Below are 27,984 nucleotides of genomic sequence, written 5' to 3' on the forward strand. Positions count from 1 at the left end.
TCATCTGTTCTTATTTGCTTTACTTAAGAAAAAGTATTGTGTCTCCAGTTTTGATTAAACATTGTTTGTAGTCCACTCTTGTAGCCTGCAGTGGAGAAGAAAATATGTTTTCAAAGACCAAATGTCAATAATAAGTTATTACAGCTGATGTAGCAAAGCTGCAGCCCATGTTATCACCATCTTTTATTCCATACAACTTCCTGATTTATTCCACTCAAAGATCTGCTTTCTTGCAGTCCCCTCAAAGGAAATGTTATGGGATTTTTGATCAAGACAATGCAGAAATCTTCAAGTCTCAAGACAATGCAAAATATTTTTCTTTTTTCTCTCTAAAACAATTGCAAGCAGTTTTTTATCCTGTTCTATGGAGTAAAGGGCTGGGAGTTAAAAGGGTAGCATTTGATAGAATACTTCTTTATTGAAAAGCATCTATGAATACCCCAAGGGATATTGGTTGAGATATGACTGACCCACCAATCCTTGAAAATTGTGCAGGAGAGGGAATTGTTGTTCTTCATCTGCATTGAGAAAGGGCAGGCTGCCACAGATCTCTGCTGCGTGGGGAGTGGCTGTGTGTCCTGAGGACCACGCTGACATGGGCAGTGCTGTGTTACTGCCCTGTCCCACTGAGCTCTCTGACTCAGCTGGAAAGTGAGTGAAGGACCACATCTCTTTGTGACATCTCACATGGATGAGAGATCATGACTAGATCATTACTTTTATGCTGTGATACGTTACTGTTCAGTAAACATCAATTTAAAAACATACTATGCAGTGTTTTACATGGGTGTGTATCAGATTATTTTTGCCCCATGAAGGAGAGGAATGATGAGGAGGACTCCGTGGATATCAGAAGGCTAATTTATTACTTTATTATACTATATTATTCTATACTATATTACATTACATCTAAACTGAAACTGCCAAGCACTCAGCTCTGCTCACAACTGCACTGAACTGCCCAGAATCCCGTGACTGTCAGCCCACACTCCCAACACACACACACTCTTGGCCCTGATAGACCAAGGAAACAAAACGCCATCACTCTGGGTAAACAATCTCCATATTGCAGTCTACTTTGGCACAAACACAGGCACAGCAAACGAAATAAGAATTGGTTTTCCTTTTTCTGAGGTTCAGATTTTCTCTGTGAAGAGAAATGTGGCTACAGGTGTGTCTCAAGCCTGATTCCTTTACAAATGGCCTTTTCTTCTTGTAAGTCCACCTGGAGATCAAATTTGGGCCACATCATTCTGTTTATCCTTGTTAATTCCCATTAACATCAGAGAGTGTGTCCCACATGAAACAGTGGATTATTGCAGAATATTACAGCTTGCTTTTTGTTTTTCCAGTACATTTATTACTGCTTCACAGACTTTTTTGTAGTATAAGTGCCTGAATTTATTTCAAAACTTAACTGTAAGTTAATTCATCTACAACATTTCTTCTTTTCTGAGTATTACAATTTTTAAAGGCATTATGGCAATAAGATCTTTGTTCCATAAAATACACTTACAATGTGTTTTTCTTAGTTCTTTATACATCTGATGTCTTAATAGGTTTTGCAAACTCTGTCACAGTCAATGACAAAGTAGATTCCTGCCAATTACAGAGCATTGGCTTGCCATTTTAATGTTTTTTGCCTCCTCTTCTTTTTTGGGACAGATATTCAGACATACATCACCTTCTTGCAGCAGATAAATCAGTTCATTGCCATTTCAGCCATTTAGCATTTTTTCTCAGGTGGACTTTCTTTGGGTTTTGTGATAAAATGTAATTACAGAAAGAGATAGGAAACTTGGAAGATGTGGAAATACATCTCAAAAGTAAACATTTGGTTGTCTTTCAGTACAAACCTGGCTAAGGTATAAAGACCACAGCCACTGACTCTTTGGAGCGACAAGCTGTGGAGTTTTCAAACTTTCCAAGAATAATTTTGTTTAGGAGCACCGATTTATTAGAGGTATATATGAAATATTGGCATTTATCCAGATTACTTTAAGAAAATAAGGAATAAACCTCACCCCCATTTCCAGAATTATTACTTTGTGTTACGTTAGCATTCCCACCAAAAACTTCAATGTGCCTATGAAAAGGTTTTTTGGGTACTATGCTATTTACGGTTTACAGCTCCTCAGATGTTAATGCACCAGGTTCTTATCTGAGTAGGTCCTGTATTTAACACCACGTTAAACTAAAGACACCAAGTTTGCTAAATCTGGGACACTCTCAGTATGGAGACTAAATGCACTCTCTTGGCTCCGCTTCTTCAAATATATGTTTGCCTTTGCTTGTCAGGTGGGCTGTATAATAAGGCAAACTGGAATTTTTTTACTGTGCCTGTGCACTGGGGATAAAAATGACAAATAAATGTGATTTCAGTAAAAAATTATTCTTCATCCAGACCCCTGTGCAAGGTGGTCAGGGTGACTGGAGGCTGTCTTCTCAGGGCATGGTTATAGACAATCTTTTGCCTCAGAAGATCCAGTCTCAGCTCCTTAACCACAGGCTTGCAGGCACTGGGGAATTACTGACTTCTACTCTGGCTTCCCAGGATTATTTATGTACTTGGCTAGGTGTCTTCTCTCCTCTGGCTGCCTGCCCTACCCCCTAGGTTTTATTTGATGTTTCTTCTTGCCTGCCTTCCTCCTGGCCTCATAACTCCTGCATTCCTGTCTCTGCCACAATCCAGGGGTAGAGGATGTGGCCCCCACTCAGCCGCTCTCCATTACAAGGCTCCCCAGGAAAGTCATGCTCTACCTCTCGACCCTTCAACAGCTCTCAGCCCGCTTCACTTAAAACTTCTCCCTTATCAGTCAGACTGGCTCTGAAAACAAATCCAAACTCCCAATCCAGGGCAAACCAGGCTGCTGAAGCCTAACGAGGGGTGAGGACTAAAGCACAGCATTTCTCACCCAGCTGTGAGGAGCTCCCTGACCAATATTGGGCACCAGCTAGATTGTCTTTTGAATATAAGTGTTTAATTTTAAATATTTCACCACATGTGGCCAGGCACCTAATCTGCCTGTGAAACCTTCTCAGGAAGCAATAAGGTGCCTTTCTGGATCACACCAGGGTTGTCAGATCAGAACTATGCTACATTCAGAAACACAGCAGTCAGCTCACCCTGCTCCCACTGCCAAAGCTGCGGTCCAAAACCCATTGCCAGCTGGAGTGTGGTGCCATAAAACATTTGGCATTGAGTGCTGCATGATCCTTGAAGACACTGGTTCTTGGCAGGAAAGAAGCTCTTGCCTCCTTAGAAATTGCCCCAAGGGATGGATTTCTTTTATTCACCTCTTCTTTTTCTTTTTTTTTTTTGTTTTCCTCATTACATCTTTCAGTAGATTTTGTAGGTAGAATGTAAGGGTTTCAACACTTTTAAGGTACTATGAAGATGTTGATAAAATTTATAAGGGAGAATAGTTGACCCCTCTAACAGTAATATAGTCCAAACTGCATTATGTTTCATTTATTATTTTGTAAATTATTTCATTAAATTACCTTTTTTTTAAAAATCTGCTGTATGTAAAGGTGTGTGTTTTTCCTAGGGAGGCTACACTGCTTTTGTTTTGCATAAGCAATTCTACCTTTTCTTTGTCTTTTTCGTAATTGTTGAGAAATGATTAAGAAATAAAATATATTGTCAAATAGGAAATGTAATTCCATTCAGATATAAGCAGAGTTGAGGAAGAGATAAATGCCCCTTTCTCAGTCCTTACTCACGGGTAATGTGGATATGTGGGAAAATACACCCAAATACTGCAATGTTCCCTGGTCTGCAGGTGTTTTCCTAACAGATAAGGAAAAAGTGTTAGATGGTTCTTGGAAGATCCGAATTATGACATTAGAAAAAACAAAAAGCTGCAGTTAAATAATATCGTAGCACTGTGAGTGGGGAAATACAAAAACTACTGAAAAGCTGTACTGGCTTCTCATTGTTCAAAACAGGGCATTCTAGCAAAGGGTCCTACAGAAGACAAAAAGCTAGTTTTTATACTCAGAGCTGGTTAAAGCAAGTTTCCTAGGCCAATGTGCCTATAAATGACCTGAGACAAGTTTCTTCAGTAACATCAACTTCCATGGTGTGTTTGGAAAAAGTAAATAGCTTCTCCCTTAGCCGTAAAATAGAAGTTCAGGCTATATTTTTAGAGGGAAAGGAAGGTTTTTGCCATCACATCCCAGTACCTATCTCTCATGTGATACCCATGACAACTGCCAGGTGATATCTGTCATGGAAACAAATACTCTTCACCCTTCCTGATTTTTGGTCTGCTTCTGGCTCCTGCTGCTGTTGCTGCTCTCCATCAGAGCTCTCTCAAGGCAGACTTGGAGTCAGGATTTAGTCCTGTTTAGAGGTGAGGAAAACATGATTAATTTGAGATTCATCCCTAAATAAAGTTTAGTTTAGATTTCAGGTTTACCCACCAGCCTATTGAGCATTTATTAGTCCTGACCATGACTTCCTAAGAAAATAAGGATTAGAGAGAGAAAATGGAGCTTAATTGCACTTTAAAACAGCAACATTGCTGCCCAACTCTACAGCTGCAGTGCAATAGGGAAAATTAATTAATTGCTCACAACTGGCCCAACATTGCTGCCCTGAAGTCCCTAAAAGGAGAAGAATGAAGAGTAGCCATCCATGTAAGTTGAAAGAGATGGCAAAGTCCCCCCTAGCTTGTCATGGTCTGTACAATTGGTGCAGTTTCAGATTAACAGAACTGATCTGTAGAGACAACGTTAACTGGATATACATACCTAGCAGCCACTGTTATAAGGTAGCATCATTCCTGGTTTGTTAAGTTTTGGTTGGGTTTCTTCCCCCGCTGAACCATAATTCATTTAATTTGCTGTATATGAAGCAGTCTGTTCATTGTCCAGAAATTGTTTATGCCAGTGTGAAAAGTAACAGACTTTTTGTCTAAACTCAGTCTCTAGATGGCTGAAAGCATACCTGAAAAATGCCAGGCTTGCAGTGACAATGCACTCTTTATTCAATGCTATGCACATCTTGCCTACCAAGATCAGAGGAGTTTCATGTTAATTTTTGCTAATGTGGTAACGTCTTTTCTCTAGTTTATGTTTCAGCAAAGAATTAAACAGGATATGAGTTTACAGGCAGCTCAGAAAAGAGATTGAAATGCTGGAACAAGTTTGTAACTGTCCTTGATATTATGTCTTTTGAGATGGATATAGATCATATAAATCTCACTACAATAATTCTTGAGGTTGGCTGACTCTTGAATGCTTAATCTTTTGACCTTTATGATGTATTAATGTTTTCAACATATTTATCTAAACTTTTATGGAGAAGGCATCTCAAATTATGTGTGGAGGGGGAAAAAAAGGAAAGGAAAGAAATCTGGAACCAATAAACTTGTGGAGCTTGTAAATTCTTTCTTTCCAAGTTATTCATTCTAAAGAGGGTACAGACTCTGCCTCTTAGAAACAAAAATGCAGACAGAGGAATGGGACACTTAATGAGCATAATATATCTGGAGGCTTCAGACTGAGGACAACCTATGTTGAAGTATCTGTCTTTCCAGTCAAATCTCTTAAATTTCTTTCCCAAAATGAAAGGTTCCTACTATCATGCAGTCAAAATTAGTGGAAAATTAATCAAAACCTGACTGGAGGACACTGGTCTTCAATGTGGGTTATGTCCACATTAACTTTGCTGTGACTCTCATAGTTTGCGAGGTTTAGTCTATGTGCAAACCATTTTTTTTTTCCTGTATTCTTTTTTTTTTTAAACCATCACCACTTCAAAAGTGGATGAAAGCGCACTGTAAAAAAAAGACTTAGGAAAATTATTTAGGGGCAAAAGCCACAGAGAGGAAATTCAAAGCCACAGAATTTTTTTTAGGAAAACTGATCACGTGAAAACAGGAAAGGAGATGATTAAATTGAAAATATTTGGCAACCTTAAGTATAATAGACACCAGTAATCATTTGCTGATGTGTTTACTGTATAAGCTGCACATGAACAAGCCAAGTATATACAATATGTCAGATTTCAGGTGTGAGCCAGGTTATGTGTTCATTGCCTCATGATTCCCAGAAATGTGTGTTTTCTCCACAAAGTTCCGTAAAGCATGTGGAATATGGAGACCGTAGGATTGAGACTAGAGGACTTAAAACTTAAATATTCCATCAATAAAGCAGGTGAGCTGCTCTCCTGTTCATCATTTCAAGTCCTATGGGAAGTGTCATACAGCCATGAGGCCCCAGACTTCATATTGTGGTCTCTCATCCAACCTCAAAGCAGCAGACTGAGAAGATATCACTGCCATAAATCGGGGGAATTGTATTATTTGTCAGTTCTATCAAAGGTTGACAATTGTTCTGCATGAATTGGGCATCTGGATAATCTGCAGTGCTTACCCCTTAAAGTGCAACAAGAAAGGCAATTTTTGTCCCTGAGTGTTGCTTTTGCTCTTTGCTCATATCCCTGAGTGTAGCTATAGCTGGTTCTGTAGCAGGGTAACATATCATCCATTTTAAAATAAATTTCTATAAATTAAAATGGGTTTTGTTTGCCTTAAAGACAGTCAAATTTAAGATAATGGGAAGGAAATACTGAAAATCCTTACAAATGTTGGGGGAAAAAATGTTCAAACACATTCCCAAAGAAATTATACCTTTGAGGTTAACTGTATCATTGAAAGCAGAAGATTTAACCCAGCTCCATGGGTCCAGTGCCTTCATGGGAATAATCTGCTGATGTCAGAGGAGAAAGGCTCTATTAATTCATTAGAGGGGATCTCCATCTTTTAAGTGACTGATCACTTCCTGAGAGATGACTGAGTGCCTCTCCAGCATAGGTGGTTTTGGGTTTCCAGAGGGAAGCCCCACACAGCAAAACAGGCTCAGGCACTACATGCTTGGGAACCCTGACTCTGTTCCTAAAGCCTCACCATTTTTCCATCAACTGTCACAGCACAGCAATTTATGTGGGATCAGAACAGTGAAATGTTGACAGGGGAGTAGTGCTCATTATATCCTGCTAGTCAGTGGACACCCACACCAGGTCACCCAAGAGGTCCCTGGGAAGAGGACAAGGAATGTACCAAGCTCTGGCTACTAGCAAGACAAGCCAGACACTGCCTCCATCTCCTTGTCAAGAAAAAGTTGAAGGTTTTTCCAATTACAATTTCAGGTAAAATTTAATCAAGGACAAAAGGATCTAGTCACAGTGTTCCTGGAAACACGGATGTTTAGGTCCCTTTTAAGCCCCATGACCATACCATCTGTGATGGGAATAGACAGGTTCCCCTTGCATCAAGAGTTCTTTAGAGTCCCCTACAATTTGAGTCGTAAGCCTGAGTCTCTGTATCTTTGCAGAAAAGAAAAGAAAGACAGATCACAGGGATGTTGAACTGCAAAGAGCACCAAGCTGTTTTGTGTGGAAGGGCCAAACCCCTGCCTGGCACTGGGACAGGGGCGTGCTTCAGATCTCACTGGCCTGTGCTTGGCACAATGCTGAAGGGCACTAAGCAGAGAAGGCTGGGACTTGGTAACCCCCATGCTCCTTCTCCTCAGGGCAGCACTCCATTTCAGCCCACAGGGAAAGCGCTTGTGGATCATGCAAGCCAATTTACTAATGAGAACATTCTGGCCCTAATGAGGAATGGACAGTCACGCTAAGGCAGGAGGATATACTGAATATCACCACATACTGTCAAATCCATTGTCATAAACTTCCAGCTCCAGTTATCTGTTCCTGTCAGACCAAACCCACTGATTGCAGACACAGTGCTATGTCTGTAAGTGTTTGGTTTTCCTTGAAACCTGCTTCCACATCCTCTTGTATCTCCTCAAAAACCAACTCATTCTAACTGTCAGTTATAGCACAAACTGCTTTCAATATCCATCGCCAGCTTTCCACATGGGACTTTAATTCTCAGATTGTATGTTGGCAGTTGCAGTCAATAATGACTACAGAATTTTCTATTACATTAACTGTAGCAAACTGAAATCTAGTACCTCTAAAAATACAGAAAATATCCTGAGTGTTATTAAAATAAAGTATTTGCAAATGGAGCCCAGCAATTCTCCTCTAATTACTTTAAATTTCAATATATAGAGACTATGTTGAGTGACTAGTTAATTTATTTGCATCCTGGAAAAGCTCATGTTCTAGGCATGTGTTTATATGATAACAGCTTCAAGCATACGCTTTTTAGTTTTCCCAGATAGACAGATCATTTCTTTTTCTAGAGGTTCCTAATAGTTTTTCTGCTCATATGCTGCAGTTAGCACAATTTTTTTTCTTATTTATAGTTGTGTGGGAGTGTACTGTTCTTGGAAGATGTTAGATTGACAGTCCTGCAAGATACTCCAACCTGCCCTGCTATTTTCCTTAATCCTGACCTGATGAAATCACCTCCTGGGGAGAGAAAGATGGTCACTCTTCATCCCCTGCTGGTACCTGGCTTCTTCACTGAAGACTGCTCACAAAACTAGCAAGCAAGACCACTTCTCAGGGTATGCAGTGTGCTCTGGGCATCTACATGGAAGAACTGGTCGAAGAATTTTTTGTTTGCTAATATGTTAATTCTATAGATGCAGAAGCCTAAAGTTCAGTTTTCTTTAGCACAGTAGGAATTAGGATATGTCTCAAAGAATAATTTTGCACAGAGTTGTAAAAATTTCAGTATTTTATATAGATTTTTAAAGTAGAGTAGCAATGTCCTTGTTTTACAGAAATATTTCCATTTCACTAACACCTCTCCTGAAAAGAAAAAAAATGTTGATAGTCTACTTATTTATTAAACTCCAGGTCCCTTTCACAATGATCGCAATCAAACATTCAGTCATGCTAGATTTAAAACTATCGGGGTCTTTTTTTTTTCTTTTTTTTTTCTTTTTTTTTTCTTTTCTTTTTTTTTTGTAGAAGGAAAACTGCCTCCCTGACATGTGTAAAACCAAACCACAGCTTGGGGCTAGAATTTGATGGGGTGAGTCTTCATAAAATCCAACCATAAGAAGACGCAGAAATACCTTCTGGAAATAAATAGCAATTGAGTGTTCTGTTCTTTACTAGATTTTTAAAACTCAGTCCCTGAGACAGTGTGGCCCTTGCCTTGGCAGCAGTTCAAATCAGCTGAAATAAACCTGGAGGTTTCATTTTGTCTGGCTTGCCCAAGAGACAACTCTGATCCGTATGGAAACTGAATATAAAGCATGTAGGCATGCAGTGACAAAAGGTGCCTACGGGCAGCAAAGGGCAAGAAACCAGGATGGGTCAGCTGAGTAAACATCAAAGACTCTCAAATAACCAACAGAAAAGCAAATATTCTCAAGCAAATGGGATATGCCCATAACACCATTGAGATTTCATAAAAAACATTCTTTGAAAACAGTTCTGCTGGGGTGTTTCTATTTGTCTTTCCCATTCTAGAATATTGAATTAAAATGGTCTGTTTGCTCTTAAAGTTCATAAGTTCTTGCTACTCGATCCCCACTGCAGCCTCTTGACACCTCAATTATCTCTTCAGCAACTCCTGATAGTGCCACAGATGATGGCATTGCCCATCTGGATATTTCTGATACACCCCACCATGATACTTGCTTAGCAAAATACATGCAGAGGATAAAAGGTATTTATCTATAAAAGGACCGTGCAAGGTCTAGGAATTATTTGAAATCCACTTAAACCGCACGAAGGTAAGAAGTCATGCATTTAGGGATTATTATTTGAGAGTATTAAAGCAACATATTTTAAAGACAAAAATCCCTACGTGATTTCTTATTGCTTCATCTCCTGCAGAAATTAAGATGAAGGATTAACATACCCATTAATTTCAATGCTCAGGCCCCTAACTTGGGCTAACCTGAGAACTTCTGCTGTTACATTCTCTCATATAGCTTCTGCTGTTCTTTGATAATAGCAAAACTGGTATGAGCTGTATATGATGTAATCATTGTTTATTAAAACCCAACCATTGGCTGGGGGAGTTTTGTGTGTCAGCGTCATTCTGGCTTAGGTAGTGATATCTCCAGTGTGCTGCACGTGGGAGCTGATCATTTTGGCTGCATGATGAGCCACCCCAACAGCTGATGTAGTCACTTAATACCTGGCATGAGTGGTGGGATGAATGAGTGCTGCTGGAGACTCAGTCTCCTTTCACAGCTGTAGCAGGAGGGAGCTGCCAAAACCTCATGTGATTTCAGGCTAAGGTATAGCAACTTTCTGGAAGCACAGTGGGGCAATAAAAGATGTGCTAAATATACAAGTCCATGGAAGGCAAATAAAACATATGAGATTTCTTTTGGCTGGTAGTGGTGGTTCATTGGTTTTACTTGGGAAGCAAGAATCTGACCCTAAGGCTGGATTTTTGCACCTCCGTGTGCGCTTTCTGCTTGTTATTCTCTTTTCTGGAAAAAAAAAAAAAAAAAAAAAAAAACCATTGCCACTGTATAGACAAAGGAAATGAGGGGGGTTTCCCCTGTAACTGTTGCTGTACTAGATTGTCATTACATTTTACATTACCTTTTGTGTCGTGGAGCATCTTTTTTTTCCATCTTATTCGTGTCTCCAAGCAGGTGTGGGTTTCCATGGGTGTTTGAGGGCCAGCAAGCCAGGGGCCTGAGATGCCACAGCATCTGCTGAGCTGGCAGTGGAGGAGCCCACACGCTGTGTGGGATGAGCCCACGTGGGTACCCTCAGAAGGCATTGAAAGTGTGACATAAAGGGCATTAGTGTGAAAGGGCTCCTGAATGTGGATGTATCCCACCAAAATAAGAAATAGTGTAGCAAAGGCTGCTCCTTCCCTTCTCCCGCTGCTTCAGAGGCATGCTATCAATGGTCTAGTTTCCAGTGGTCCAGTTTCTGGTACCGGGCTCCAGGCACCTCCACGGCCTCTCAACCTGCCGCTGCCCAGGGTGGGGCTGAGCCCCGGCAGCCGCCGCCGCATCCACGCCGCTTCCCGGCGCGGTGTGTGCAAACACACAGACACACACACCCACACACACAGACACACACACACAGACACACACACAGACACACACACACATCCCGAGGTGGGGGACACCGCGCCGGCCCCGCAGAGCCCGTCCCGAACCTCCCCGAGGTTTCTTGCCCGCTGCTCCTCCCGAAGGCGCGTACGGGACCCCGCCCGGCGCTCCCAGGAGCTCCCAGCACCGGGGGCACTGCGGAGGGATTGCCAGAAACCGGGAGGGAGCCGCAGCCCTGTTTGTTCACGTCCCTCCTGCTGGAGCGGCGCGGGGCCGGGATTGGCCGTGGGAGGCTGCTCGGGAGCCTGGCAGGCACATGGCACAGAGGGATGGCACAGCGTGTGCGTGTACCTCCCGAGGGCTGGCGCTGGGCCGTTCCACCAGGACTTCGCCCCTCGTTGCCCAAGTAGTCCCGGAGGCGGGGACAGCCTCCCCAAAAGTACCCTGTATGCCTAGTGCGGCCGACGTCTAAAGGTCGCCACGAAATGTCGAAATGCCAGGATGACGGGCACGGGGAAACGCGGCCCGAAGCCCCTCCGGTGCACCAGAGAGGACTCCGTGACCCATCACTCGGTGGCCCCGTGGGTGGCAGTCCAGAGTTTCTCCCGGCAGTGAAATTCAGGATGCACGGCCGCAGAGAGGCGGGGGCATCCCGCTGTCACCGCCGCAGGAGAGGTGGGAGCAGGACGCTGTAGAGCCTGGGCTCTCTGGGGAAGCTGTTCCCGTGCCTGCGGGACTGCGTGTCGCTGGGCTCGGGCATCGAAGCCTGGAAGCGCCAGGACCCACATCCCCTTTGTATTCTTTCGAGGGGAGCCGCTTTCTCTGCTTCCCCGGGGAGGACAAGCCGACCAAAAAAAAAAAAAAAATTAACTCCTCATCGCGTTGCAAAATTGCGTTCATCGGGTTTGGGGACAAAAGCTGTCTCTGACTTTTACGTTCATTCCCCCTAATTCCGCGGAAACATGAACCTTTCCAGAGGGCAGGAGCATCCCGAGGGACTTGCGAGTCACATCCCCCTCAGCCGCGAGAGCACCCCCTGAACCCGGCTTCCCCTGGCCTCAGTCGAGGCTTTTGATTAAACGCGACTGCCCCTTTTTGTTAAAGCCCCGCCGGGAAGGGTTAGGCTCCTACTTCTGCGGAGGCAGACGCCGTGTGTTGGCCGCTGAGCACCGGGCTCTCCGACCGGGGCGGGGCAGTGGCAAAGTGCAGCCCTGCCAGCTCCGTGCGCACGGAGCACCCTGACAGGGAGAGACGGGGGGTTCTTGCGCCAGTTTGTTACAAATCCATTAAAGAAAAGGCTCGGGGGGCAGGATCGGGACCCCTCTCCAGAACCAACAGTCCGCCTGCTGCAGCCACCCCAAATACCTCGGGGCACCCGCGCGGCTGCTGTGCAGAAAGCGCGGAGAGGAGCGCAGGGGCCAAAGCCTGGCTGGAGAGCGGGACAGGCGCTCGGGGGGGCCGGGGGGTGAGGCCAGGTGCGCCGCTGCCCCAGGCACGTCCCGTCAGGGATCGCAGGGACATCGCCCTCTGAGCCGGGGGACGCGGGTGCAGGGGGAGCCCTGCGGGGGGAACCACTCCAGCAAACGCCCCCGTGAGACTCCGGCAGCCTCCGCGGGCGGAACGGGCCATCCGTGGATACCTGCGCTGTCTTTGCCAAGTCCCAGAACTTCATTTAAGAGCTGGAAACGAGAAACTCGCCTCCCTCTCCCTTTTTTTTTTTTTTTTTCCGGGGGGGTTGGGGGGGTGGCAGGGTGGGGAGGAGGCTTGGTGGCCACAGCCGTCCGCCCCAGCAGGTGTCGTTTGTCCCAGACGGGAAAGCCTCCGCGCCCCGCTGCTGCCCGTGCCGGCGCCGCCGCCCCCGCGGTGCGCGCAGCGAGCGCGCAGGGAGCGGGAGGAAAGCGGCCGCGGCTCGGAGGGCGCTCGGCGGGGGCGGGCAGCCCAGAACGGCAGCGACCATGCCTGCGGTACGGGAGGGGACAGCCCCTGGCGCTCCTCTCTGCTGTTGGGCGCACGTCGGGCGGTCAGAGAGCCCTCGGCCAGCGGAGCCACCTTGGCGAGGCGGAGGACGCGCCGTGGCCCCGCTTGGCAAGGGCTGGTCCCTTCCCCTGGCTGCGCAAAGACAGCCCAGAGAGCACTGCGGGCTCGTCGCTTGCTTCCTCCGCTCTTCGGAGCCACTAGCATCGGGGATAATTTGCAGGGATGAGAGGAGAAGTTGTTTTAGCCGTTTCCTAAAGCGAATGACCCTTCTCTCTCTTTCTTTCTTTCTTTCTTTCTTTCTTTCTTTCTTTCTTTCTTTCTTTCTTTCTTTCTTTCTTTCTTTCTTTCTTTCTTTCTTTCTTTCTTTCTTTCTTTCTTTCTTTCTTTCTTTCTTTCTTTCTTTCTTTCTTTCTTTCTTTCTTCTCTAAAGTAATTTCTTTTTCGATATGAGTGCCAAAGGTAAATTAATGTGGGCAGGTATGTCCCTCTCCGCCCGCCTTACCTATCACGCCGGTGACGTGGGGAAAGACTCGCGAAGGAGCAGGAGGAAATTATGGGCAACGCTAACACCACCGAGTGCGCTCCTCTATGGGGAAAAAAAAAAAAAAAAAAAAAAAAACAGAACAACAAAACACATAAACATGGGGATGGAAGAAAAAGGACTTGCAGCAAAGCCCCCCTCTCAAACCCCAGGGGAGGAGTAGGCAGTAGGTTACCGGAAGGAGCAGAGATTAAGTCTACCTTTACCATGCTCAAAATCAAGAAGCATCCTAGTGTCTGTGCTGCTGAACAGCAAGGAGGCTTTCAAAACGCCGCTTTGCTAGGTAAAAATTACTCCGGGCACCTCTCCCGCAATTCCCCCCCCTCCGCGCACCCCGAAACCTGCCGAGGAGCACGAAATCTGCCTGGTCCTGCCGGGCACCTCCACAGAGCAGGCCTGCAGGTTTTCCTGTAATTCTGGGATTCCCTGTTGTAAGCTCTTAAACAGAATATTGAAAACATTTTCCTTATGGTGCCTGTTCTTGCCTTGTAGGGCTGGTACTAAACAAATAAGAAAAGTGTGTTAAAGAGAGGCTACGGTTACAGCATCTTGGCCTAATATTCCCACATATAATTAAAACCATAGCCACAATAATGCATAAATAAATAACAGCAAACAGAAGGGACTGTTCCTGTTCCTGTTGAAAACAACTGTTTTGGCTCTGTCACTGTATTATTTTATTAGAGCAGTCTACGCCTTTCCCTCCTAATTTTATTTTAATTTATTTTAGTATGAGAGACAGCAGGGGAAAAAAGAAGATGCATTTGTTTTTTTTCTTTAAAGTCCATGTTTAGTTTTAATTTTCCTGTATTTTAAAATAAACACGTTGGCTGCGGAGTGTTTGATCTTTGCAAGAAGGAAGCCTATATTGTAAAGGAATGTGCAGCAGTTTGGTATGAAAATGGGGTTGTGACTCACAGCTGCAGGCAGAAAAAAAGGTGTTGTGGTGTCAGCCAGAGGTGTTCAGTCTAATAACTCAAGCTGTAAACTGTATCCTCTAAAATTACTTACGTAGTAAATCACTCCGGAGTTAAAAAATAGACTGGAAAGTGTAAGGGAGGGGGAAAAATCTTTTAGAAGTTCCCTTCATGAAAATTATTTGTAATGATGGGAATTAAGAGTTTAATATCTCGCTCATTTTCTTAAACGTGAGGCTGATATAGTTAATTGTCACTATATAGCCGATGGTGCTTACTCTCGGTCAGTCTCGAAGCAGCAGAAACTTGAAACGCGTGTTTGGGGATAGCTGTTTCATTGACTGCTTTACCCGCTTTACAGCTAATTTTTACCATCTCGAAGAGAAAAAAAAAATTAAAGAGACAGTCAGGGCAGTGAAAGATCTTAACAATTTTGTATCGCAGCGAAAACCCTCGGAAAAGAGCCTAGTCCCTCTGCACAGCCGAGGGGAATGCGCCTCTGACATGCCTCTCTCCCCGAGACACGGCGTGTTTCCATCTCTTTGCCTCCCGTAGGTGTATTAGTCTGGAAACAGTTGGGAAACTGGGGAGGCATTGAAAGGAGAGCTCTCTTCCTAAGTGCTGGGTTTGCAGCCCTCCAGTCCGGGAGAGCAGGGGGAAAAAACATTAACCCTCAACTCCGGTGTCATCTGCAGCGTTTTGCTGCAAAGGAATGGAGCGAGTAATGAAGCAGGAATCCGAAAGGAGCATCCCAAGTCGAGATGTTGCCTTTCAGAGGAGCTTTCCCCGTTTCCAGGAGCGGTTTCCTTCGCTGGAAAGGAGATGTTGGCCGTGACTTTTGGGTGGTTGCACCTCGGCTGATAGGGAAAATAACTTGCTGGGAAGATTTCCATTAAGAGACACATTGAGAGATGGGGAAAAAAATTAAAATAAACAAAATAAGATAAAATAAGACAAAAGAAAATTTAAAAAAAAATTTGAGGAATTGCCCTACGGACGTCAGCAAATGTTTACGGTGGAAATAAGAAGTCAACAACAATTAAAATCTGGAAGCCACGTTCATTAGTATTCAGCACATACGATCTATCTTTTATGTTTATCTTTCTCCGCGGATCAATATTGTAGCAGCATGTGCCAGGAACAAGCAGAAATCTGGCCACTGCATGTGGCTGACCTTTCCCTCTCTCCCTACAGGTCAGATCGTCTTCATCAAAACAGGTCAGAGCGTCTTCATAACTATCATCACCTTATGCGGCCACAGCCACGGCTCTCATTAAAACCGGTATTTAATCTAGGCGCTGTGGCTAAGAATCAAAGGAGAAGGGGTGTTTGCCCACACAGAGGAATTAGCAGTCTAGGAAGAAGAAGGGGGAAAAAAAAGTTGGAATGAAAATTGCTCTTTTTTTTTTCCTTTTTTTTTTTTTTTTCCCCCACCGCAAACTGCTGTACACGGAGATCCAGCCCGAACCCGCGCACACCCGCGGGGGCTCCGCGGGCCTGGTGCGGGTCGGGCCAAGCGCCGTCCCTGCTGGCCCCGGGACGCCCCGGCCGCGGCCACCCACGGCCCCGCGGCGGCCGGGGCGCTGTGCCGAGCCCCCAGCACCCGCGCCCGGCGGAGCCCCGCGGACAGGTGTCGGGGACATCCCGTCAGCGGCGACAAACCCTGCCCGCCTGGGGCTGGGTCACGCCGGGTGCCCCCCACGGCCGCCCCCAGCCCCCTGCGAGGCGCGATGCCGCGCGTGTAAAACACCCGCTCAACCACTTACTGGCGCTTGAATTACTCCCCACCCCCCTCCCCTGCTTTAGTTGCCGATTATTTTCTTTTTAACACCAAAAGGGCGTCCTTCCCCCTCCGGAAGGCAGCAGCTGGTGCCGCGCGTGGGGCTCCGGCGCTGGAGGAGCCCGCGCCCCGCCGCTGCTCCCGGCCGGCTCCTCCCTGCACAGCGCTCGGGACCGCGGGCGAGGGACGCGGGGGAACCTGCTCGTGTTTCCCGCGCTGCGAGGAAGTGGCATCCGCGGTCTGTTTGGTGCCGCGCTTCCTTTGCTCGGGACAGCAGTTAGGCAGCCGCTTTGAAGTGTTTATTAAAGACATGAAACCTCTAGCGAAGGTTTTCCCCTCGCCCGGTCGTCTTGTCCTTCTTCTTCTCTTTTCTTTTCTTCTTTTCTCTCTCCCAAAAAATTATTAAAGACAGAGAAACCGTCCAGAAAATAAATTAAAAAAAAAAAAAAAGAAAGAAAAGTGAGGAAACCCTGAGCACTGGGGAAGGCTTGCACTTTGGGACAGAGGGGGGCACCGTGCCCTGCAGGGTGGGACAATAGTTCTTGCTTGCTCTGCTGCTAATATGCAGCTCCATCCCTGGTCGTCTGGCTCGGGGAAAAGAGGAAAAAAAAAAAAACCAAAAACAATAGAGCAAAAAAAATTCCAAAACCTAAGAGGAATGAAAAAAATGAGGGGGAGGAAAGAGGAAGGAAAAAAGGAGACCCACGAAATTAAAATACACCCAAAAAAAAGGCACTAAAAAAAAATAAAACCCAAACCAGCCCTCACAACCATGCGTGAAGATGACAAATTGAAAAATATACATACCTCGCTGTGCCCGGGAGCACGTTTAGCATGCACTTGTGGCTGGGGAGAGGTTTGGGGGAGCCTGCTATGTCTTCATAGCGGGCAGGAAATGTGTACGAGTTTCTGAAAACAAAGGGGAAACTTAAAAGGCTGATACGGGTTTGGGGAGGTCTGGCCAGAGCCAAAGGGAGCGGCTGCAGCCCGGGCTGCTGCCCCCGGCACCGGCGGCGGGGCTCGGCCGTGCAGGGGCAGCCCCTCGCCCGCTGCGGAGCCCCGCCGGCAGCGGCAGCGCCGGGCTCAGCAGCCGCTCCACGCTCGGGGTCGGGCGAGAGCTCCTGCGTTTTATTCTGTTTCGGTCTGGGCTGTTGTCACGTCTGTTTGTTTGTTGGGAGCCTGGCTTACCTTTGGGTTGGGGTTCGGGGTTTTTTCTGCCACCACCGGCCGGAGCCCAAAGCCACCAGAGCAGCCAAGCCAGGTGGAGCAGAGAGGGGGCAGGTGAAGGCAGAGCCCTGAGCTGCCCTCCAGTTGCGGGTGCGGGGGGCAAAGCACAGCGTGTTTTATGGACGGACCCTCAAATTTTTTGGCTTGAGAAGACAGAGTAATTCCCAGGGAAATCAATCCGTCTTTTCAGGGGTTCCGCAGGAAGAGTTAGGAGAGGATTTCATTATTATTAATAAAGATAAAAATTAAACCCACCCCTCCATGCTGCTTTTCACGGTATAGAGGAAGAATCACACCACGGCAGGACAGCCGGCCGAGTGGGGCTGCCACAGCTGGGCACGGGATGCCGACACCGGGCAGCGCCGTGCCTCCCGCTGCTCCCCGACGGCGCGGGCCGTGGGGCCGGGGGAGCCGGCAGCCGTCGGGGCAGAGACACCGGGGCTGCGGGCCGGGGCACCCGCTCGCTGTGCCCGGGCATCGGGGGTCTCTGGAATGCCAGGGCAGCCTCAGGCCTCCCTCCAGATTGGTTCCCAAGCTGTCTTCAGGGCCAGGGCAGGGAGATTTGGCAAGTGCGGGTTCAGTGTAGGACACAGAGCTGGGGAGAGGGAGGGGTTTGGGGTTGACGGTGTCCAGGTGGACAAAGGAGATGGGCAAACAGGAGGACTTCGGGGCCAGTGGGCCACCCTTGCACAAGGCTGTGAAGAGGGATCTTGGCTGCTCTACCCCCTAAAAAAACCGCAAGCCCTGAACCTGATGACTTCCCGCTCTCCTCTAAGCGTGGCAGGGCCGGGCCAGGGTCAGGGCACGAGGGAGGCGGGTGGAGAGGGGCTGCGGGAGGGATGCGCCAAGGCGAGGGTCAAGTTCAAGGCCAGCCTGGGTAGGACAGGGAAGGAGGGGGAGCTTACTCACTGCCACGGCCGCCACGGCCGCGTCCCTGGGCCTGCCGGAGGAGAGGCATCCCTGCCGGAGGGACTGCCGCTGTCCTTGCCGCCGCACGGCCTGCGCTTCGGCCGGAGGGAGGCCGCCTAGCCCCCTCAAGGATCATCCCCGGGCTGCCCCGAACACAGAACGGCTCCGAGGGCAGGGAGAAGGGGAGCCCAGCTGCAGAGCGCTTCTCTCCGGTCGGAGATGAGCCCACCGGGGCGGGGGACAGCGGAGCGGGGTTGGTGGCCCTTGGGCAGGGCTGCTCGTGCGCCCCTGGGCCCGGGAGGGGATTTGGGCAGACGGTGGCTGGCAGGGACTGGCTCTGAAGCGGGACCCCCGTATGGTTTTTCAGCTGTGGGAAGGCCGGCAGGACAAGGAGGGATCCTCTCAGCTGCATTTCCCACGGATGTCTCCAAGGGGCAGGCGGCATATGCCAATGATTTTAATAATTTTTTTTTTACGTAATATTATTACCGAACATAAATTATGTTTTAATAGCAGTTTGATTACCCGGGGAGCTGCCGGGTGCGCGGGGATGGCCGCTCAGGGAGGAGCACGGCCCCGAGGAAGCTCCGGATCCGCTCCACATCTAAACTTCCTTGTCAGCGGCGGGACAGGGGGGAGGGGGTGCCTTTCCCTCCCTCCTCCCCTTCCCCTGGGTGTAGTAACCCTCACCTCACCCCAGAAGTGAGCAGGGCCCCGTGTACCCTCATCTCCTCACCTAACTCCCTCACACCGGCCGGAGAGAGCTCTGTTGCTATTTGAACACACGGCACAAAGCCCGAAAAACCCGAAGCGACGAGTGGCCCGGGGGGGCGTGAGCGATGGGCCCGGCCGGCTGCGAGGAGCAGAGGCTCCCCCGGGCTGCACAAGCTGCCGCTGAAGGCAGCGCAGCCACCGCAGGGCGCTCGGAGCCCGGCTCTCGGCGCTGCCTCTTCGCAGGGCGTATTTCGGTGCCTTGACAAGGCCGAACTTTTTCCACGGTTTCCCTGCCGCTGTCACAGTCGCCTTGCCTGTCCCGGTGCGGCGGGCTGTGCCCGCAGAGCTGCTGTCCGCCTGCCCTGCACCGGCGGCTCCGCCGGCAGGGCCCCGACGTGGAGCCAAACGCCGGGCCAGCATCCCGGGAAAGTCATCGCCCGCCTGCTCTCCATCCCTCCCTGAACATATCTGACAGCACAAACTTCTCTCTGGGCTAAAATAAAGGAAAATAAAATAAATAAAATATAATTTTAAAAATAGAGACAGAGAAAGAGAGAGCTAAAAAACTCGAAGGGGAAATGTGAGCTCTCGGACATCACAACTTTCTCCTCTCCCGGTTGTGTGGAGGCTGCCAAAAAGATGACAACACCGGAGGCAAGGACTATCTATGGCTCAAAGCAGCCGAGCTCAGAGCCTTGTCATTGCCCCTGCACCTCCCGAAAGGCCCCTGTTTCTCAGCCTCTGGGGCAATGATCTCCCCAGCCAGACACGCACCGGGGAGAGAGGGTGAGCCCGAGGAAGGCAGCAGCCGCAGGAAGATGTGCTTGCTCTCGCCGCGTAAATATCTTACTAAAGGAGATCCTGCCTTGAAAGTCATTTGGACAATATGCATACCTTCCCTCACACTTTTCTTTCAGCTCAGAAGCTTCACAAAGTTTTAGAGGGTTTTGTGGTTTTTTTTTTCTTTTTTTTTTCTTTTCTTTTTTTTTTTTCCCTTCTGGACGGGAGAGCCCAGCTAGAAGGAATCCTCCTCTTCCAGTAACCAGCGGAAGTTTTAAAAGCATTTGTTTTGCAGTCGCCGCTTATCACATACCTTATAGCAGGTTTTAGAGAGCCTTTGGCATAAAAAGGAAACAGCTCGTGCAGTTTCAACACGTTTTATTATATTTCTGTATGCATTACTCTCAAAACATATCACAAGAAATGATGAAACCACTTAAACCTTCAAATAAAAAATCTGAAACAGTTTATGCTCACAATTGTACATATTTATAGTTAAGAAACATTCTTTATAAATACTGTTTCCTCTGTAGCAAGTTAATACCATAATTTAATTACAAATGGATAAATATGGTAACAGGTATTTACAGGAGGAAGGGCGTTATTACGGAAAAGCTAACGGCACGACGTTTATTTTTCCTCACAATCTTCCGAACAGGAACTAACAAATTGAACTTGCAAAAGCACTAAAACATCACATGTAAACCCAGCTAACAGAAAAATACATTCACAAGCGTTGTTGTTCGTGTGTGTGTCTGTGAGTAACAGAATGGAGACTTTGGCACGGTATTTCTTCCCCAGTCTATAGTTGAAATGCAGTTTACAATCAAGTTGCTTCTTAAAAAGGAACACAATATTCAAGATATCACAATTACAAAAGAAACCATTTTTTTTTCTTCCACGTTACTTTTTTTAAAAGGGATGAACTAAAAAAGGAGAAGAGAAGGAAGTGGGGAGGGAGAGCGGGAGAAAAGAAAACAAGTCCATCACTTTCTCGGGGAAGGAGAAAGGGGGGAGAAAAAAGAAAGATTAAAAAAAAAAAAAAAAGAAGAAGAAGAAGAAGAAGAAGGGGACCAATCCGCGGTTTACAAACGGGACGAACTTCTATACACCGACAATCCAGGAAAACCTCGTTCCCCACCTCGCCGGAGGAAGGAGAGGGCCGCTATGTACACAGTTCGTGGGACGGGAGGGCGCTGGCTGCTCCGGGCGGGGAGGCGCGGGGACCAGAGGAGTTTGAGTCTCTGATCTTTTGTCTGAAGACTCCGGAGGGAGAGTTTCTTTCCGCCGGCTTGGGAATCTTTTAGCTGGGTGATGTGTTGGTGGCGCATGGGGCTGTTTCTCTCTCTCTCTCTCTCCCCTTTCCGTTCCTCCGTTGATTTACTCATTTTCTTATGTTTTTTCAGCACGTAGTTTTTGGAAATTTTTTGCTGGTTCAAAATGTTTTCAAAAAGAAAAAATCCAACCAAAAAATAGAAAAAAAAGGAAAAAGAAAAAAAAAAAGGAAAAAAAGACGCGAAGGCGGGAGGGTATGGGGAAATGAAGGCCCCCTGTCCCCATCCTGCTCGGCCGTCATTTCGCTGCCGGCGGGTGCGGCGGCCTCTCCCGGCGCGTCTCCGGCGGGCTCGCTCGGTCCCTCGTGCCCGCCGCCACCGCCACCGCCGCCGCCGGGGCGGGCAGGGCGCGGCGGGGCCGTGCAGAGCAGTCCGGCGGGGCCCTACACGTACCACTCGTTGAAGTTGGAGGAAAGGCCGCTGTGGCCGCCGCCGCCGCCGCCGCTGCCGCCGCCGCCGCCGCCCCGGTGCACGGCGGACACGGCCGCCGCCGCTGCCGCCGCCGCCGCCGCCGCCGCAGGGGACAGGTTGTTGGTGCTCTGCGACTCGGCGCTAGGGGACACCAGCCCCGGCGGGGTGGAGGACTCGTAGCCGGAGCTGGCGGCCGGGGAGGATTCGGAGCCTTGCGGGGACGACTCGTGCACCTGGGGGGCAAAGGCAACACGGCCGGGTGGAGGGGGGATGGCGAGGCCGCGGCCGCCCCCCGGGCGCGCCCCCCGCCGCCGGCCCGGCCCTCCGCCGCCCCTGGGCCCCGCGCCCGCCGCCCGCCGCCCCGTCGGGGCTCCCGGCGCGGGGCGGCCGCCCTCCCGCCTCCCGCCGCCGGCTGCGGGGCCGGGTACCTTCATGTGCTTCCGCAGGGAGCTGGGGTGCGTGTAGGACTTGTCGCACATCTTGCACAGGTAGGGCTTGTCCGAGGTGTGGACGTGCATGTGCTTCTTGCGGTCGCTGCTGTTGGCGAAGCGCCGGTCGCAGCCCTCGAACTCGCACTGGAAGGGCTTCTCCCCTGCAAGAGAGCGGCGCAGCAGCGGGGTGAGCGCGGCCGCCCCCGCGCAAACCCCGCACGGCCCCGCGCAGGGTTTCCCCGCCCTCGCCCTCCTCTGCCCGTCGCTCCGTACAGCAGTTTCCCAAAGCGAGGGGCCGGGAGTCTGTGTCCCGGTACCCGCAGGGCCGCAGCGCTCACGCCTTGCCCTGAAGCGAGGCAACCCCCGTCCCCCTCCTGCTTTTCCTACCAAAACCCCGGGGGTGTCCCCGTCCCGGCATCTTGCCTGATTTTATTTCGAGCGGTGCCGACACACATAGCCAGCCCCGAAAGAGATTGAAGAAGAAAGACGATTAAAAAAAAAAAAAAAAAAAGCAAGCATCACCGAGCCGTTTCGCCTCGGTACCAAATCCGCTATCCTGTTAAACTGGAAACCATTACCGACAGATTTAAGGCCGGGTATATTGTTTCGTGTATGGATATTCGAGATAAACGCACATCCGCTGGGAAAACTAAACGTCTGTAAAATACTTCATTTAATTTTCATAGGGATTCCTCTCGCCCGGCTGCCAGGACTCCAAATGCCGGGGAGTACTTTGGAGGTGAGAACTCCACATTCCCCCGCCTTTGGAGGGGGAAGCATTTAACATTAGATTCCATTAGCACCTAAATTGTTTCTTAAAGACATCCGCTCAGACACAATGACTTCAGTGCGGGCATCTCATGCAAATACATTTCTCAAATTTTAAACCTTGTTAAAGCTCGTCTCGCACCTCGCATCGGGCTTAGCACTTGAGAAAACAATAGGCCTCGAGATTTTTAGCCTTTCTCCGGGTAAATATTTGGAGTGGAAGTCGCTAAAATATTTGGCCGTCTTTTATGAAATAGTCTGGCACGGTTTGAGCCGGCAGGAGTAGTAAATGAATAATAGATGAGGCGGGAGGATGCGTTTATTTTTGTTACCCTTCGGCTCAGGCGATTTTCCATCAGGAAAGCCTGAGCTCCCTCGACCCTCTTCCACCTGATTTGGGTGGAAGTTTCCGAACCTCAAATCCTCTGTTCCCTATTACATAATTTAATAAACTGTTGCAAAAACACCTTAAATCACATCGAGTGAGACTTTAAAAACAATTTTTTTAAATGAGAAAATTTTATTGCCTTGCTCACACCATTTAAATTTAATGGAAAACATTCCCAGAAAGGGACTTTTTGCCACTTCTAACGGGATTTAGGACTAATGATTGATTTTGCACGTATTTATATAGTTTCTCTCAGTATCCATAAATAAAAGCCATGCTCACAAGCGCTGAAGTTTTACGCAAATACGTTGCATAGAGCAAATGACTAAGGCGTTTCAGATGGATGGATGGATGGATGGACGGACGGATGTCTTCCCGTATTTTAGCAAGACGGCAAAATTTGGTTCGCGGTGTATTCCGCGTTTCTGCGGAAAGACTCTGCTGAACCTCAGCGCGAATCTACAGCTCTCACTCCCAGATTAAAACAAATCGGTAAAATATCCTTTCGAAATCTGGAATGGAGAGGGGGGGTGTATGCTGCTGGGGAAGAAACCAAAACAAACGCAGCCATATGATGGAGAGGGTTAAAAAAAATAAACTGGAAGCTTATTTTATCACTCTCCTAATTTAACATCATTCTGTCTGAGTATCTATCAGTTTACACATATATTTATACACACGTATATAGGCACGGGCAGAGGGAGGAAATCTGGCGAAAGAAACCCGAATTACCTGTGTGCGTCCTTTTGTGAATTTTGAGATTTTCTGATCTGGCGAAAACTTTTCCGCAGCCAGGGAAGGGGCAGGGGAAGGGTTTCTCTCCCGTGTGCACTCGGATATGATTGACCAGTTTGTATTTCGCTTTGAAAGGTTTGCCTTCGCGGGGACACTCCTCCCAGTAGCAGACATGGTTGCTCTGCTCGGGTCCCCCAACGTGCTCCACCGAGACATGGGTGACCAACTCGTGCATGGTGCTGAAAGTTTTATTGCAACTTTTTTTGGGGTTGTTCAGCTGTTCGGGATCGATCCACTTGCAGATGAGCTCTTGCTTGATGCACTGCTGCCGCATGTAGCGGAAAAAGGCACCTGGGTGGTGGTGGTGGTGGGCTGCCATGTTCATGCCCATATTCATATTCATGGGGCCGTACTGGTTGTGCAGCTGAGCCGCCGAGTAAGGGTCAGTCCTGGGGCTGGAAACCTGGCGGTACTGATCCGACCGGGCGAATACCTCCCCCGGCAAGCCCAGTCGCATCTGCCCGTTGAGAACATTTTGGGAAGCGTGGGGACCGTGCTGGTCGTGGATGCCCGGGAAGAGGAGGTGGCTCTGAGCGTCCGTGTGCGGGTGGTGCAGGCTGCCGGCCGCAGGGCCGAAGATGCCGTGCTGTCCGCCGGCCGGCGACGAGTCCCCGAAGCCCCGGCTGCGAAACAAGAAGTCCCGGGTAGAGTTGAAAGGCGCCCCGGAGTAGGAGCCGACATGAGCGGCGTGGGGGCCCAGGGCGGCGGCAGGGTAACCGGGCGCCTGCGAGGTGAACGCCGAGCTCTGCCCGGGGGAGAGGTCGTGGGCGCCGGCGTTGAGCTTGAAGGCGCCCATGTGCGCCGCCGCCGAGTCCACGAAGCTGTTCTGCGCCGCCAGGCTCAGCTCCCGGTCCTGCATCTCCGCCGCGGCCGAGTGGTGGTGCCGGGCGAAGGTGCCCACTCCGAGGGCCGGGAACTGCGGGCCGGCGTCCAGCAGCATGGTCCGCGCCGCTCCGGGGACGCAGCCGCCGCCGCCGCCCCGCTACAGCCTCCGCCTCCGGGCTGCCGCCGCCCGCCCGCCCGGGCGCGGGGCCGCCGCCGCTCCGCTCCGCTTCCCCCCGGCAGCCGCCGCGTCCCCCCGCCGCCGCCGCCGCCGCCCGCGCCCGCTCCGGCCCGATGCCGCCGCAGCCGCCGCCGGCGGAGTCGTATCCGGAGCCAGGCAGAGCAGAGTCCAAAGGCGAGCGGAGAACCAAAGTGTATTAAAGGAGCTGAGGCGGGGGCGGGCAGGGGAGGGGAGGGGGAGCAGGGGAGGGACGGGGCTGGGGACGGGGGGGGGGAAGGCTCGCCTCGCCGTTCCCTGCGGCACACACGCACGCACACACACACTCACACACACACACAGACCCGCGCACACGCCGCCGCCGCCCCCCCGCTTCCTCCGCCGCCACCGGGATGTCAGCGCCGCCGACCCCCGCCCGCCCGGCCCCGCGCCGCTCCCCGCGTGGGCCGCGGCCCTCGCCGCCGCCCCGAGCCCCCCGCCGCCCCCGGGCCTCCGCTTCTCGTTTTATCCTCCGCCGGGCATTAGCGGTGTCTCTCACGGAGAAAAACTTGCAGCCGCGGGTTCCCACGGAGCGAAGGGACCCGGGGGGTGCCCCGCGCCGCGCAGCCCCCGCCCGCCGCGGCGGAGGGGCGTGAGGAGGGGGGCAAGGAGGGGGGGGTGCCGGAGGCGGATTAAAAACAATAAGGGCGGCGGTGGGGGTGGGGAGGGGAGGCGGGGGGCGGGAAGGGGCCGGGGAGTGCCGGAGCGCCGCGGCGGCGGAGTTGCAGCCCCGCTCCGCCCGGGCCCTCGCTGCCTTTCGCTCTTCTGTTTATTTCGGTGGGCGCTGCTGAGGCGGCGGCTTTTTATTCCCCCCCTCCCCCTCTTTTTCTTCCCTCCCTCCCCCGGCCTCTCTCCTTCTCCCCGCCCGCACTGGCGGCTCCTCTCCCAACGCCGCCTTCACCCGCCGCCCGGCCGCTCTCCCGGCTCCCGCTCATTGGCCCGAGCCGCCCCGTCCATCCGGGCGCCCCCGGCCACCGGCTAATGGCGGAGCGGCCGCCCCGAGCCCTGCCCGCCCCAGCGCCCGCCCCGCGCCCCGCCGTGCCACCGCCGATCGCCCCGCGCCGCCCGGCCCCCGCCCGGCCCCGCACCGCACGGGCCCGCTCGGCGCCGGCGGCCGCCTTCAGCCCCGCACTGCCGGTGGCTTCTTGATTTTTTGGGGGAGTCACCCCCCCCCCACCCCCCCCCCCCCAGACCGTCTCCCCCGCGGCGAGGGGAAGGGGTGGCGCGGGGAGAGGCGCGCCGATCTCGGAAAATATCGATGTACGCTTTGGCATGTGATCCTGCCTCGGGAGGCAAACAAACAAAGCGAGGGGCTTAAAATATAACCCCCGCAGCCCCTTTCCTCATTTCGGCTAAAGCAGATGAAGCCCGTGATCGATAAAGGGAGCGAGGGGGGAATCAAATAAAAGTCACGTTGAAGGGGCGAGGGTGGCTGGGACCAAAAAACCCAAATCAAATAAAAATTAAAACATAAGACGGAACCGTCGCCCTGGCTGTTTGGTCTTTTAAACCACTTATGTGGGAGCAGAGAAGTCGATCTGCGATCTGCATGTGTTGTGAATGTGTATCTGAGAGCAGATGCTTTAGGAGTTTTCCTTTTCTTTTCTCTTTCTTGAATAAAGAAACAAAAACAAACCCGAAAAAAAAAATCCCTACCCAAAACCCCACCCTGCCATTGTTATTTGGAAACCGGATTCTTACATGGCAGGAATAAAAAGCATAAAGCCGGCACACACACACACACACACACACACACACACACACACAGAAAACAAGTCCCCTTCCCCTCCCCCTCCAGTAAATACACGTCTGGCCCCTGATTCGGTTTGTTTTGTAGTGGCTGAAAAATAATCATCTCGAGGCCAGCAGCTCACCAATAAATAAGGCTTTGTAAAAATCAAAGCCTGGCATAACGTTTGCAGTCTTAACCGCCCTGCACGAAACCTTGCGTCTGTGTACCCATCAGTTCTCTGCTTGGCAGAGAAGCAGCCCAAAATATAAGGGTTTGTGTGGTTCGGAGGGTCTTTTTGAAATTCTCCCTTCGACATTCTTCCTATGACTCCTCATGGCATTAAATCCCACATCAGACACAGGCAGGCTCAAACCTGGACCCACAGCGTCCAAGGGAGAGATGATGGATGGATGGATGGATGGATGGATGGATGGATGGATGGATGGATGGATGGATGGATGAATGGATGGAAAGCAGGAAGGAAGGAAGGAAGGCAAAGGTAACGCTGCCTACCAACCAAGGTCTTTCCCATCATTGTCATTAAATGGTTAAAATATTTCCAAGACTGTCCGAAAGTGTTTGAAATGTGCCGGTACCGGACATTAGTCTTTGAACAAGGCGAGGATTCAAACTGGGAAGAAGTGGGATTCCTTCTAATCGGAAATGGGCAATGGAGATAAACCGAATATTAATGCAGAGCTGCACCTCTGATGCCAACAGCCTTTTTCTCTTTGCTCGCTGTCATTTCTGTCCTGCCTTTGCAGGCAGGAGTGTCTGCTCCCCAGATCTTGCCTTTCCAGGCTGTAGCTTGGGAGCATATGCTGTCCTTGTCCTGACCCCCCAGGCTCCCAGGAACAGACTACGAACAAATTCTATTTTCCTTCTCTGAAAAGATTTCGAGGCGGAGGTCTGAGCGCAGTCCTTCACCGTTGCTGGGGATTTTGAGAGCCCAAGCTGAAGAGGAAAGCTTGGTCTCCTGCATCGTCTGCCTCCAGATTAGTGAAAAAAATCACACAGAAAACTAGACGTTCGCATACACTCCCCCCCCACCTCGATTTAAAATAATTTACTACATCTAAGATTAGAAAAAGAATAAATATGTGCAAGAAAACTGGCAGTTCAAAACAGTTTTGGGGAAAAAAATAATAGCAAAGGTGAATATTCATACAAATTTCTTTCTTTCTTTCTTTCTTTCTTTCTTTCTTTCTTTCTTTCTTTCTTTCTTTCTTTCTTTCTTTCTTTCTTTCTTTCTCTCTTCTCTCTTTCTCTCTCTTTCTTTCTT

The 27,984-nt window shown here is 49.9% G+C and overlaps 1 protein-coding gene and 1 long non-coding RNA gene across 2 annotated transcripts; one reads left to right on the forward strand and one right to left on the reverse strand.

The window, feature by feature from the left end:
• Window positions 1-4,626: 4,626 nt before the first annotated feature.
• On the forward strand, window positions 4,627-10,409 carry LOC135295343 (uncharacterized). The gene is made up of 3 exons (XR_010357404.1): window positions 4,627-4,778; window positions 6,014-6,165; window positions 8,284-10,409. It is a non-coding gene; the product is annotated as an uncharacterized LOC135295343 (long non-coding RNA).
• A 9,756-nt stretch (window positions 10,410-20,165) lies between these two features.
• Window positions 20,166-26,450, reverse strand: ZIC2 (Zic family member 2). The gene is made up of 3 exons (XM_064408363.1): window positions 23,869-26,450; window positions 21,978-22,141; window positions 20,166-21,782 (listed from the first exon to the last, which is right to left on the reverse strand). Exons 1-3 carry the CDS (start codon window positions 24,869-24,871, stop codon window positions 21,522-21,524), a joined length of 1,428 nt encoding a protein of 475 aa, XP_064264433.1. The 5' UTR covers window positions 24,872-26,450; the 3' UTR covers window positions 20,166-21,521.
• Between the last annotated feature and the right edge of the window lie 1,534 nt (window positions 26,451-27,984).

Source organism: Passer domesticus, chromosome 2, assembly GCF_036417665.1.
Source record: "Passer domesticus isolate bPasDom1 chromosome 2, bPasDom1.hap1, whole genome shotgun sequence".
Taxonomy (NCBI): domain Eukaryota; kingdom Metazoa; phylum Chordata; class Aves; order Passeriformes; family Passeridae; genus Passer; species Passer domesticus.

Excerpts from the sequence above, each read along its gene's own strand:
- ZIC2 (XM_064408363.1), bottom strand. The coding sequence starts at position 24,871 with ATGCTGCTGGACGCCGGCCCGCAGTTCCCGGCCCTCGGAGTGGGCACC. Across the intron at positions 22,142-23,868 it reads TCACAAAAGGACGCACACAG|GGGAGAAGCCCTTCCAGTGC; the intron begins GTAATTCGGGTT and ends GCTCTCTTGCAG. Across the intron at positions 21,783-21,977 it reads CCCTGCGGAAGCACATGAAG|GTGCACGAGTCGTCCCCGCA; the intron begins GTACCCGGCCCC and ends TTTGCCCCCCAG.